General features: G+C 35.5%; 1 protein-coding gene across 4 annotated transcripts in view; it reads right to left on the bottom strand.

Moving 5' to 3' along the window:
• wdr81 (WD repeat domain 81) overlaps positions 1-15,159 on the bottom strand; it is an 85,928-nt gene that overhangs the window by 50,297 nt on the left and 20,472 nt on the right. For all 4 annotated transcript variants that reach the window (XR_009816630.1, XM_061973221.1, XM_061973220.1 and 1 more), the window contains 5 exons: positions 14,996-15,103; positions 14,709-14,908; positions 9,696-9,877; positions 7,730-7,895; positions 7,229-7,394 (listed from right to left, as the gene is read on the bottom strand). Coding sequence is in view for 3 of the 4 variants with exons in the window: in XM_061973221.1 (XP_061829205.1) it covers positions 7,229-7,394; positions 7,730-7,895; positions 9,696-9,877; positions 14,709-14,908; positions 14,996-15,103 (822 nt within the window). In the remaining variant the exon portion in view is untranslated. The remainder of the gene's footprint in view (positions 1-7,228; positions 7,395-7,729; positions 7,896-9,695; positions 9,878-14,708; positions 14,909-14,995; positions 15,104-15,159) is intronic.

A 15,159-nucleotide genomic window follows, 5' to 3' on the forward strand; every position in this document is an offset into this window, starting at 1 on the left:
TGAAATGTTTACACTGTTACAGAATATTTCCTTTTGCACTTTTTTGTATTGGATGTTTATCTTTATTTTTGCACATTTTAAAGCAAAATAAGCAATACTTTTACTTTTGAAATGCTTATACTATTGCAGAATATTAAGATTTGCACTGGATGTTTACTTTTATATTTGCACATTAAAAAGCAAATAAGCTACTTTTAATTTTGTTAAATGTTAAAAGTTTTAAACGTTTACATTGTTACAGAATATTTTGTCATGTTGTTGTCAATGTTGACTGAGTGGCCATACTTTTTTTTTTGTAAATAAAAGTCATGCCTTTTGAAAAAACTGGCCAACATATATTTTTTCATCTTCATTTTAAATTAAAAAAATAATCGGCAAAAGGAAAAATAATCTATAGATTAATCGAAAAAAATAAGCTATAGATTAACCGATTAATCGAAAAAATAATCTATAGATTAATCGATAGAAAAATAATCGTTAGCTGCAGCCTTAGTGAATAGGGAATATAAGCATGAGAAAGGTCAAGTGTGGTGTGTAGCGTGAGAAAGGCTTACATTGTGAGTCACGCTCAAAGCTCAAAAACTCTTTTTACATGTTCAAATCCCTATACAGATCGAAATGAAAATCCCAGACTAAGCCATCAATCCATTGTGCCTACATTTATCCAACCACGGAAGACACTATGCAATTTAAAACAATCAGAAACAAATTAAGGCGGGTTTTGGCGTCTCTTTCACAACTTTAGCTGTACGTTGTTTCTGATTGGTTTAAATTGCATGGTGGTTGGTTAAATGTAGGCACACCTCAGATTATCACAAGCAAATTGTATTACACGAACGCACTTCTGAGTGCACGCACGCATTGTATAACAAGCTCCCCAATCTGGATGCGCTCGCTCAAATCGTACATGGCAGAAGTGTCACAGAAGTCAGGTGTAAGCAGACAGCCTGTAAAGGCTTCTTTCTGATTAGGGACAGACAAATTAAAACACAGGTACTCGGATCTAAAAACACACACTCAGATTGATATACAGACACACAAAATAGTACACACGCACGTGCATTGGATTACGGGCGCACGGATTGAGATACACATTAGCAAATCATTTTCGCTACAATAATACTTCCTTAACCTTACTATTTAGTGATATTAAAAACATGAGCACAAAAACATTATTTTGCCTTTTTTTTTGTCTTTGATTTAGAATATGTTTTATATTTGGGTCATTCTTGCTGAAGTGAAGTGTTGATATGAAGTGTTCACCATACAGTATAATGCATATGTTCTTTTTGACTGTACATGTACTGTACATTTATAATGTATTTATATTATTCACATGTGAATAATGCTGTAGAATAAACTGTATTTATGTTATTCACATGTGAATAATGCTGTGTAATAGACTGTATTTATGTTATTCACATGTGAATAATGCTGTATAATATACTGTATTTATGTTATTCACATGTGAATAATGCTGTATAAATACTGTATTTATGTTATTAACATGTGAATAATGCTGTATAATAGACTTTGTTATTCACATGTGAATAATGCCGTATAATAGACTGTATTTATATTATCCACATGTGAATAATGCTGTATAATAGACTGTATTTATGTTATTCACATGTGAATAATGCTGTATAATAGACTGCATTTATGTTATTCACATGTGAATAATGCTGTATAATACACTGTATTTATATTATTCTCATGTGAATAATGCTGTATAATAGACTGTATTTATATTATTCACATGTGAATAATGATGTATAACAGACTGTATTTATATTATTCATATGTGAATAATGCTGTATAATAGACTGTATTTGTTATTCACATGTGAATAAGGCTGTATAAAAGACTGTATTTATATTATTCACATGTGAATAATGCTGTATAATATACTGTATTTATATTATTCACATGTGAATAATGCTGTATAATAGACTGTATTTATATTATTCACATGTGAATAATGCTGTATAATAGACTGTATTTATGTTATTCACATGTGAATAAGGCTGTATAAAAGACTGTATTTATATTATTCACATGTGAATAATGCTGTATAATAGACTGTATTTATGTTATTCACATGTGAATAATGCTGTATAAAGACTGTATTTATGTTATTAACATGTGAATAATGCTGTATAATAGACTTTGTTATTCACATGTGAATAATGCCGTATAATAGACTGTATTTATATTATTAATATGTGAATAACGCTGTATAATAGACTGTATTTATATTATTCACATGTGAATAAGGCTGTATAAAAGACTGTATTTATATTATTCACATGTGAATAATGGTGTATAATAGACTGTATTTATGTTATTCACATGTGAATAATGCTGTATAATAGACTGCATTTATGTTATTCACATGTGAATAATGCTGAATAATACACTGTATTTATATTATTCTCATGTGAATAATGCTGTATAATAGACTGTATTTATATTATTAATATGTGAATAACGCTGTATAATAGACTGTATTTATATTATTCACATGTGAATAATGCTGTATAATAGACTGTATTTATGTAATTCACATGTGAATAATGCTGTATAAGACAGTATTTATGTTATTCACATGTGAATAATGCTGTATAATAGACTGTATTTATATTATTCACATGTGAATAATGCTGTATAATAGACTGTATTTATATTATTCACATGTGAATAATGCTGTATAATAGACTGTATTTATATTATTCATATGTGAATAATGCTGTATAATAGACTGTATTTATGTTATTCACATGTGAATAATGCTGTATAATAGACTGTATTTATATTATTCACATGTGAATAATGCTGTATAATAGACTGTATTTATGTTATTCACATGTGAATAATGCTGTATAAAGACTGTATTTATGTTATTAACATGTGAATAATGCTGTATAATAGACTGTATTTATATTATTAATATGTGAATAACGCTGTATAATAGACTGTATTTATATTATTCACATGTGAATAACGCTGTATAATAGACTGTATTTATATTATTCACATGTGAATAATGCTGTATAATAGACTGTATTTATATCATTCACATGTGAATAATGCTGTATAATAGACTGTATTTATATTATTCACATGTGAATAATGCTGTATAAAAGACTGTATTTATATTATTCACATGTAAATAATGCTGTATAATAGACTGTATTTATGTAATTCACATGTGAATAATGCTGTATAAGACAGTATTTATGTTATTCACATGTGAATAATGCTGTATAATAGACTGTATTTATATTATTCACATGTGAATAATGCTGTATAATAGACTGTATTTATATTATTCACATGTGAATAATGCTGTATAATAGACTGTATTTATATTATTCATATGTGAATAATGCTGTATAATAGACTGCATTTATGTTATTCACATGTGAATAATGCTGTATAATAGACTGTATTTATATTATTCACATGTGAATAATGCTGTATAATAGACTGTATTTATGTTAACATGTGAATAATGCTGTATAATAGACGTTGTTATTCACATGTGAATAATGCCGTATAATAGACTGTATTTATATTATTATGTGAATAACGCTGTATAATAGACTGTATTTATATTATTCACATGTGAATAACGCTGTATAATAGACTGTATTTATATTATTCACATGTGAATAATGCTGTATAATAGACTGTATTTATATTATTCACATGTGAATAATGCTGTATAATAGAATGTATTTATATTATTCACATGTGAATAATGCTGTATAAAAGACTGTATTCATATTATTCACATGTAAATAATGTTGTATAATAGACTGTATTTATGTTATTCACATGTGAATAATGCTGTATAAGACAGTATTTATGTTATTCACATGTGAATAATGCTGTATAATAGACTGTATTTATATTATTCACATGTGAATAATGCTGTATAATAGACTGTATTTATATTATTCACATGTGAATAATGCTGTATAATAGACTGTATTTATATTATTCATATGTGAATAATGCTGTATAATAGACTGCATTTATGTTATTCACATGTGAATAATGCTGTATAATAGACTGTATTTATATTATTCACATATAAATAATGCTGTATAATAGACTGTATTTATGTAATTCACATGTGAATAATGCTGTATAAGACAGTATTTATGTTATTCACATGTGAATAATGCTGTATAATAGACTGTATTTATATTATTCACATGTGAATAATGCTGTATAATAGACTGTATTTATATTATTCACATGTGAATAATGCTGTATAATAGACTGTATTTATATTATTCATATGTGAATAATGCTGTATAATAGACTGCATTTATGTTATTCACATGTGAATAATGCTGTATAATAGACTGTATTTATATTATTCACATGTGAATAATGCTGTATAATAGACTGTATTTATGTTATTAACATGTGAATAATGCTGTATAATAGACTTTGTTATTCACATGTGAATAATGCCGTATAATAGACTGTATTTATATTATTAATATGTGAATAACGCTGTATAATAGACTGTATTTATATTATTCACATGTGAATAACGCTGTATAATAGACTGTACTTATGTTATTCACATGTGAATAATGCTGTATAATAGACTGTATTTATATTATTCACATGTGAATAATGCTGTATAATAGACTGTATTTATATTATTCACATGTGAATAATGCTGTATAAAAGACTGTATTTATATTATTCACATGTAAATAATGTTGTATAATAGACTGTATTTATGTTATTCACATGTGAATAATGCTGTATAATAGACTGTATTTATATTATTCACATGTGAATAATGCTGTATAATAGACTGTATTTATATCATTCACATGTGAATAATGCTGTATAATAAGACTGTATTTATATTATTCACATGTGAATAATGCTGTATAATAGACTGTATTTATACTATTCTCATGTGAATAATGCTGTATAATAGACTGTATTTATATTATTCACATGTGAATAATGCTGCATAATAGACTTTATTTATATTATTTACATGTGAATAATGCTGTATAATAGACTGTATTTATGTTATTCACATGTAAAAAATACCTAAGTGTTTATTGTCTATTGTGAGCAAACTGTGGTGCTGATTTTCCCCCAGGGATCAATAAAGTACTTTCTATTCTATTCTACAGTGGCAATCTGTTGTTTGAGGGTTTCGCACGCTTACTTCTAGCATGTTTCATGGTTGTAAGCACAGTCCACTTGTGTAAAATGCTCTCCCATTACAATCTCCTCGTTTTCCTGACACACGTCCAACAAACATAGTTTGACCGAGAACGACACAAATTAATACATTTTGGATTTTGCGAGGCGCATGCCGGGATGCGTGAAATCATTTCCCAGAGTTCAATAGCAGAACCAACACATCCTGCATCTAAACCCAGCCTTTTAAACAGTATTTGATCTGCATAGAAATATGGGAAATACAGTGGGGCAAAAAAGTATTTAGTCAGCCACCGATTGTGCAAGTTCTCCCACTTAAAATGATGACAGAGGTCTGTAATTTTCATCATAGGTACACTTCAACTGTGAGAGACAGAATGTAGAAATCCAGGAATTCACATTGTAGGAATTTTAAATAATTTATTTGTAAATTATGGTGGAAAATAAGTATTTGGTCACTTCAAACAAGGAAGATCTCTGGCCCTCACAGACCTGTAACTTCTTCTTTAAGAAGCTCTTCTGTCCTCCACTTGTTACCTGTATTAATGGCACCTGTTTGAACTGGTTATCTGTATAAAAGACACCTGTCCACAGCCTCAAAAACAGTCAGACTCCAAACTCCACTATGGCCAAGACCAAAGAGCTGTCGAAGGACACTAGGAAAAGAATTGTAGACCTGCACCAGACTGGGAAGAGTGAATCTACAATAGGCAAGCAGCTTGGTGTGAAAAAAATCAACTGTGGGAGCAATTATCAGAAAATGGAAGACATACAAGACCACTGATAATCTCCCTCGATCTGGGGCTCCACGCAAGATCTCATCCCGTGGGGTCAAAATGATCATGAGAACGGTGAGCAAAAATCCCAGAACCACACGGGGGGACCTGGTGAATGACCTGCAGAGAGCTGGGACCAAAGTAACAAAGGTTACCATCAGTAACACACTACGCCGACAGGGAATCAAATCCTGCAGTGCCAAACGTGTCCCCCTGCTTAAGCCAGTGCATGTCCAGGCCCGTCTGAAGTTTGCCAGAGAGCACATGGATGATACAGCAAAGATTGGGAGAATGTCATGTGGTCAGATGAAACCAAAATAGAACTTTTTGGTACAAACTCAACTCGTCGTGTTTGGAGGAAGAAGAATACTGAGTTGTATCCCAAGAACACCATACCTACTGTGAAGCATGGAGGTGGAAACATCATGCTTTGGGGTTGTTTTTCTGCTAAGGGGACAGGCCGACTGATCCGTGTTAAGGAAAGAATGAATGGGGCCATGTATCGTGAGATTTTGAGCCAAAACCTCCTTCCATCCGTGAGAGCTTTGAAGATGAAACGTGGCTGGGTCTTCCAGCATGACAATGATCCCAAACACACCGCCCGGGCAACGAAGGAGTGGCTCCGTAAGAAGCATTTGAAAGTCCTGGAGTGGCCTAGCCAGTCTCCAGACCTCAACCCCATAGAAAATCTGTGGAGGGAGTTGAAAGTCTGTGTTGCTCGGCGACAGCCCCAAAACATCACTGCTCTCGAGAAGATCTGCATGGAGGAATGGGTCAAAATACCAGCTACTGTGTGTGCAAACCTGGTAAAGACCTATAGTAATCGTTTGACCTCTGTTATTGCCAACAAAGGTTATATTACAAAGTATTGAGTTGAATTTTTGTTATTGACCAAATACTTATTTTCCACCATAATTTACAAATAAATTCTTTAAAAATCCTACAATGTGAATTCCTGGATTTTTTTTTCCACATTCTGTCTCTCACAGTTGAAGTGTACCTATGATGAAAATTACAGACCTCTGTCATCATTTTAAGTGAGAGAACTTGCACAATTGGTGGCTAACTAAATACTTTTTTGCCCCACTGTACATTCATCTGTACTACTTGTTGAACACATGGCTTAGTTGTATTGTTCTAGTTTAGATCTCCACACCAAACACATACCAAATTCTAAGGTGGTTTGGCAGACTTGACTGTTTTTGTATTTCACTTATACTGACTTGAATGAGTTTTTTCCTTACCAATGAGGCAGTAAAACGGGATGTAGGAAGCATGTGCCATCTCTGTGCTAAACACACTTTGCAGTTCCTCCAAGACGGCCAACTCATAGGTCTCACTGGACTTTGTAGGTGTCCTGACGTCCACCACCGTCACCTCTCCTACAACTCTGCGGGGGGCACCTCCAATCTACAGGATAGAGGAAGTTGTCATAAGTCATTGCTTGAAAGAAGATTATTATTACAAAGAAAACAACTTCTCTAATTTACCAGAAGAGGATCAACTAACTTGCACCACATCCTCACAAATACATACTCTCTTTCAATCTCCTTCCTTGTCAGTCAGGCAGTTCTATTCCAAGTTCCTGTCTCTTGTTTCTATTTTTTATCCACGTTTTCATCTGCCTTTATTCCCCCTTTTGTTTTTCATAAAGCTTGTCCTGACGGGCCTGCCTGCTGAATATATTCTAGAAATAAACTTGACAAAGACACTTGTTAGTCCGTGTGAGTGACATGCTCCAGTACCTGGGGCTGCAGAAAATGTAGCAAGGAGAAAATGGCAAAGAACTGGCGCAGCGTGTCTGCCATATGCTGCTGCACCATCTCCCTCCCAATGCGAAGGCAGATGAGGGCCATCAGGCTGAGTGTCTTGAGACACACAGCTGTGCGACACTGCCCCCCGCTGGGGAACCTGGGTACAGCAGAACATGGAAGTGAATAGAAACAAACTACAGGTAAAAGCCAGTAAATTAGAATATTTTGAAAAACTTGATTTATTTCAGTAATTGCATTCAAAAGGTGTAACTTGTACATTATATTTATTCATTGCACACAGACTGATGCATTCAAATGTTTATTTCATTTAATTTTGATGATTTGAAGTGGCAACAAATGAAAATCCAAAATTCCGTGTGTCACAAAATTATAATATTGTGTAAGGGTTAAATTTTGAAGACACCTGGTGCCACAAACTAATCAGCTGATAAACTCAAAACACCTGCAAAGGGCTTTAAATGGTCTCTCAGTCCAGTTCTGAAGCCTACACAAACATGGGGAAGACTTCAGATTTGACAGCTGTCCAAAAGGCAACCATCGACACATTGCACAAGGAGGGAAAGACACAAAAGGTTATTGCTGAAGAGGCTGGCTGTTCTCAGAGCTCTGTGTCCAAACACATTAATGGAGAGGCAAAGGGAAGGAAAAACTGTGGTCAGAAAAAGTGTACAAGCGATAGGGATCACCGCGCCCTGGTCAAGATTGTGAAAAAAAACCCATTCAAAAATGTGGGGGAGATTCAGAAGGAGTGGACAGCTGCTGGAGTCAGTGCTTCAAGATCCACCACCAAGAGACGCTTGAAAGACATGGGTTTCAACTGCCGCATACCTCGTGTCAAGCCACTGTTGACCAAGAAACAGCGCGCAAAGCGTCTCACCTGGGCTAAGGAAAAAAAGAGCTGGACTGCTGCTGAGTGGTCCAAAGTCATGTTTTCTGACGAAAGCAAAATTTGCATTTCCTTTGGAAATCGAGGTCCCAGAGTCTGGAGGAAGACAGGAGAGGCACTGGATCCACGTTGCCTGAAGTCTAGTGTAAAGTTTCCACCATCAGTGATGGTTTGGGGTGCCATGTCATCTGCTGGTGTCGGTCCACTCTGTTTCCTGAGATCCAGGGTCAACGCAGCCGTCTACCAGCAAGTTTTAGAGCACTTCATGCTTCCTGCTGCTGACCTGCTCTATGGAGATGGAGATTTCAAGTTCCAACAGGACTTGGCGCCTGCACACAGCGCAAAATCTACCCGTGCCTGGTTTACGGACCATGGTATTTCTCTTCTAAATTGGCCCGCCAACTCCCCTGACCTTAGCCCCATAGAAAATCTGTGGGGTATTGTGAAAAGGAAGATGCAGAATGCCAGACCCAAAAACGCAGAAGAGTTGAAGGCCACTATCAGAGCAACCTGGGCTCTCATAACACCTGAGCAGTGCCAGAAACTCATCCACTCCATGCCACGCCGCATTAACGCAGTAATTGAGGCAAAAGGAGCTCCAACCAAGTATTGAGTATTGTACATGCTCATATTTTTCATTTTCATACATTTCAGTTGGCCAACATTTCTAAAAATCCCTTTTTTGTATTAGCCTTAAGTAATATTCTAATTTTGTGACACACGGAATTTTGGATTTTCATTTGTTGCCACTTCAAATCATCAAAATTAAATGAAATAAACATTTGAATGCATCAGTCTGTGTGCAATGAATAAATATAATGTACAAGTTACACCTTTTGAATGCAATTACTGAAATAAATCAAGTTTTTCTAAATATTCTAATTTACTGGCTTTTACCTGTATAAGAGATCTCACGAGAAGATTATACAGATTAATGAAGTAAACTAGCTCGCAGCAGCATCAAAAGCCAACATGCCAGACTGTATTGTGTTAGCTATTCCCTTGTAACGTTCAGTTTGGCACACTGCTGCATATAAATGTGCGTCTTACCCCAGGTGGGGGTTGGTAAGCAGGTCCAGAAGTGGCAGAAGTACATCCTGGTTAATTTTCATGAGCATGTCCATGAGCGTGGTATCAGAAAGAAAGACAATGATCTTCTTTGTAAGTGCAACAGCACCCAGCAGGCTGGCCTCCTTACGCGTGTTGAGACGCTGCGAAGAGGGTGGAGACACCTGCAGACAAACACATTTGGAGCCCATAAGACACTAACAATTTTACAGAGGTGGTTTATAGTGCTTGTTAGGGGTGTAACGGTATCAAAATCTCACGGTACGCTATTATCACGGTATTAAGGCCACGGTACCATATTATTGTCATACCTGCCAACGCAAAATGATTATTAGCATTCAGACAGGTTAAAATGTTGCTAAAACCATCACTTTTCTATCAGTCACAGTGACTTTTCAAAACAAAAATATTACAGCAAAAATCATATGGGTTGATTGACATGTTTATTCTGTAAGCTAACTTCAATAGTTTGAAATTATTTTGACAGTTAATGCCAGTTATCCTGTCAACCTTTCACAAGACTTCAATTTGTTAATTGAAAGTATAAACACTTTTTACAGTAAACAAATGGTAAAACAATACTAAACAATTGCATTAAAAAAAAAATTGGTGTCATTATTAACTTTCTGTCCAAGCTTGTATAATCTACTGCCTTGTTCAATTGTAAAAAATATTCTGTGCCTAAAATTCACATTTCTATCACAATTATCATACTGTAAACATGGTAAGCTAACTTCATTAAAATTAATAGTCCTGTCAATAGCATGGAATTACAATTCAAATGTAGTTTTTTTGTAAGCCTTTCAAAAGAATTCAAAATATGAAAATTAATTGAAGCCATCAGACACTTGAAAAGTGGCACATCACATCTCTAATGTAATCATTTGAACTTTTCAACAGAAATAGCACTGCAAAAATATTAAGGACATACTTCTGTATTTTGGTAGTTATGCTGTCAACATTTAACAAGATTTCTTCAACTTGGACTTGAAATTACAATAGATAACATTGGTGTCATTACCTTTTTGTGGCTAAAATCCAAATTTAGCAACGGCATTAGACTTGTGTTTTTTTGTCCCAACGTGGTCTTTTACATCGCTAATTCCTCCGTGTCCGATCGAAAAATCTTGTCTGCACAAGGTGCAATTCGCGTAGTTTTCACCCTTTTTGGAACGGATAATTATTCCCGGATAGGCTTTTGAATATTTTTCACGGAATGACTGCAGTTTTCTTTTCGGTTTAAGACTCGTTTGCGATTTTTCTCCGGCTGATTCCATGATCGTTCGCTCGTTTGGAAACAATGGCAACTGGTGCCTCGTGCTTGGCAGCGGTGCTATAAATAGCCTCGCGCATGGCATTCGGAATGGCTCGATAGGAAGTTACGGGAAGCAGTGTCGATTGTCATTGTTGTTACGCAATTTCGTGAATAAAACTTTAAAAAAAATAAAATAATTTTAATTAATGAAAAAACGTATTTTTTATCACTGCAAGGTTGATGAAAACCGTACTAATTACGGGAAAACCGGAGTAGTTGGCAGGTATGTATTGTGGTATATGTCCAAAAAAAGAATAATTTTTAATACCATAGAGTATAAAATGAAGTGGCAGGAATAATACTGTAACTGAACACAAGCATTATGCTAAAATGTTCTAATCATACTGCAAACTTGTTTTTTAAGTGCAAAGAATAGTGCAGGAACATCCACTGTTTCAAACAAATACTAAAAAAAAACAACTTACAATTGATTGTCTTTAAAGTGACAATGTAAACATCCAGTGTGAAACAATAATGTTCAGTTTAGGGTCTTTCAACTTTTACTTTCTGAGAAGCAGTGTCCTTCACAGTAGACATGTTTATTTTAGTCTAGAACAGACCTGGGCAAAATACGGCCCGCGGGCCACATGCAGCCCTTTAAGATTTTCAATCCGACCCGCCGAACGTTCTACATCATTTCTTTAGACCTTTAACATCAAAAGTGTAGTGACCATTATGATGTGCAGTGATGTTTTTAATTGAATGACTATAGAAAGTATTTCAATGGTTGACATCTGCACTTTTGGGTGTTATAGGAGTTATTAGGGTAATCTAGGTCACAGCAGCTTTCAGTGAATTCTAGCTATAAATATATATTTATTTTATTATATATATATAAATAAAAGAAATACTTGAATTTCAGTGTTCATTTATTTACACGTATACACACACACATAACACTCATCTACTCATTGTTGAGTTAAGGGTTGAATTGTCCATCTTTGTTCTATTCTCTGTCACTATTTTTCTAACCATGCTGAACACCCTCTCTGATGATGCATTGCTGTGTGGCACGCACAAAAGTGCTTTCATCAAATGCACTAGATGGCAGCATTGTCCTGTTTAAGAGTGTCACAACATTGCTGTTTACGGCAGACGAACTGCTTTACGGTAGACGAAAACGTGACTGCTGTTGTTGTGTTGTTACCGCGCTGGGAGGACGTTAATGAAACTGCCTAACAATAAACCCACATAGGAAACCAAGAACTCGTCCTCGATCATTCTACAGTTATAATGATTGGGCAGGCACGTTGTTTATATTGTGGGATTGCGAACTCAGGTCCGCATGGAGCTGGAGGGGGCGTGGCCTCCAGCTCCGCCTGAATTTCGGGAGATTTTCGGGAGAAAATTTGTCCCGGGAGGTTTTCGGGAGAGGCGCTGAATTTCGGGAGTCTCCCGGAAAATCTGTGAGGGTTGGCAAGTATGCTCTTACCATAATGTTACGTTAACATATCAGGCACGTTCTCAGTTGGTTATTTATGCCTCATATAACGTACACTTATTCAGCCTGTTGTTCACTATTCTTTATTTATTTTAAATTGCCTTTCAAATGTCTATTCTTGGTGTTGGATTTTATCAAATACATTTCCCCCAAAAATGCGACTTATCCTCCAGTGCAACTTATATATGTTTTTTTCCTTCTTTATTGTGCATTTTCGGCCGGTGCGACTTATACTCCGGAGCGACTTATACTCCGGAGCGACTTATACTCCGAAACATACGGTAGTTTATTTTCAGACCCGGCAAACGCTAAAGAGCCAAAAACAACTACATACCAAGTTTCAGTTCGATACCGTCACGTGTCACGGCGTTATTGTGAAGACTTTGAAACCGCAGTATCTACAAAACCCATACCTGCCAACTTTTGAAATCAGAAAAACCTAGTAGCCAGGGTCCAAGGGCCGCAGGCCCCGGTAGGTCCAGGACAAAGTCCTGGTGGAGGGTTCAGGGCTTCGCCCCCCGACGCAAAATGATTATTAGCATTCAGACAGGTTAAAATGTTGCTAAAAGCATCACTTTTCTATCAGTCACAGTGACTTTTCAAAACAAAAATATTACAGCAAAAATCATATGGGTTGATTGACATGTTTATTCTGTAAACTAACTTCAATAGTTTGAAATTATTTTGACAGTTAATGCCAGTTATCCTGTCAACTTTCACAAGACTTCAATTTGTTAATTGAAAGTATAAACACTTTTTACAGTAAACAAATGGTAAAACAGTACTAAACAATTCCATTAAAAAAAAAATTGGTGTCATTATTAACTTTCTGTCCAAGCTTGTATAATCTACTGCCTTGTTCAATTCTAAAAAAATATTCTGTGCCTAAAATTCACATTTCTATCACAATTATCATACTGTAAACATGGTAAGCTAACTTCATTAAAATTAATAGTCCTGTCAATAGCATGGAATTACAATTCAAATGTAGTTTTTTTGTAAGCCTTTCAAAAGAATTCAAAATATGAAAAATGAATGAAAATTAATTTGAGCCATCAGACACTTGAAAAGTGGCACATCACATCTCTAATGTAATCATTTGAACTTTTCAACAGAAATAGCACTGCAAAAATATTAAGGACATACTTCTGTATTTTGGTAGTTATGCTGTCAACATTTAACAAGATTTCTTCAACTTGGACTTGAAAGCATAAATAGTATAAACACTTTTAACAGTATAACAGTACTCAACAATTCCAATAGATAACATTGGTGTCATTACCTTTTTGTGGCTAAAATCCAAATTTATTCTATCAGATTGATCATACTGCAAAAATGATATGGTAACTTTATGATAAGTTTACTTGAAGTGGCATAAAACACTGAAAGTGATTGTTCCTATAACCCCTTTGTTTCAAATGTTTGTTCCACTTGTGGCAGTCGGCGCACCAGCATACCGTCTTTGACAACTTGAAGTGGCATAAAACACTGAAAGTGATTGTTCCTATAACCCCTTTGTTTTAAATGTTTTATGCCACTTCAAGTTGTCAAAGACGTGCTGTGAAATACAGCCGACAGGATTGCGCACCAAACACGAAGCAAGGTCAAAGTGCATGCATGGTGCAGGAGAACAAAGGACTTCTTTCATTTAAGGTTTGTGATAAACCATCAAACTCATTCGTTAAAAGGACTCTATAGTAATATAAAGTGAGTTTTTCTGGACATTATCATGCAAGAAAAGTTTATTTTTGGGACCGCGATCACCGCGTAATGATTTTTAAAGGTTGCATTACAAACATTTAACTGTCCCATGTGATCAGCCAGTGCGATTGGAGGTCCATGCTCAATTATTGCCTCCGTAAATAAAACTTCGGCATTTATCACATCCAAAGAATCTGTTTGGGCGACGAAAAACGTTGAAAGTTTTCCACTTGTATCGCTAGCAACGGCATTAGACTTGTGTTTTTTTGTCCCAACGTGGTCTTTTACATCGCTAATTCCTCCGTGTCCGATCGAAAAATCTTGTCTGCACAAGGTGCAATTCGCGTAGTTTTCACCCTTTTTTTTTTTAATGAATGAAAAACCGTATTTTTTATCACTGCAACCGTAACCCGGAATAGGTTGATGAAAACCGTACTAATTACGGGAAAACCGGAGTAGTTGGCAGGTATGCAAAACCGTTACACCCCTGGGCTTTTGAATGAGTATTGTATTATACCTACTGGTGACCAGCGCTTACCAGGTATCCTATATAGGGCAGGTACTGATACGTGAGTACAGGTTCTCCGTAAAGCTGAGCGATGTAAATGAGACAGTCTAACACAGGCCCGGCTGTCTCGTCTCCCACAACAGGTCTCTTCTCATACACGCTGCCCATTCCCACGCTCTCTAGATTAGTCTCTTCAGGTCCAGGAGTAACAAACTGGTGGCTCTCGGGGTCTTTGGGTAAAGTGTGTTAGAAGTGAGCTTTGTTACTTGACACATATTGGATGTTGGCATTCCATTGGACATTTAATGTTTACGCACCGATGTAGCAATTTGTGAGTAATCGCAGCAAGTTCCTGGCCACGCATCGAGACGTCACAGTTGGTCCAAGTTTGGCGGAGAGCCAGCGGACTGTTTTGCAGACTGTATCTGTGAATGGAGATGTTAATGGACATGATCATTTAACAAAAAAAGATCAAACACTC

Source organism: Nerophis lumbriciformis, linkage group LG17 (genome assembly GCF_033978685.3).
Source record: "Nerophis lumbriciformis linkage group LG17, RoL_Nlum_v2.1, whole genome shotgun sequence".
Lineage (NCBI taxonomy): Eukaryota > Metazoa > Chordata > Actinopteri > Syngnathiformes > Syngnathidae > Nerophis > Nerophis lumbriciformis.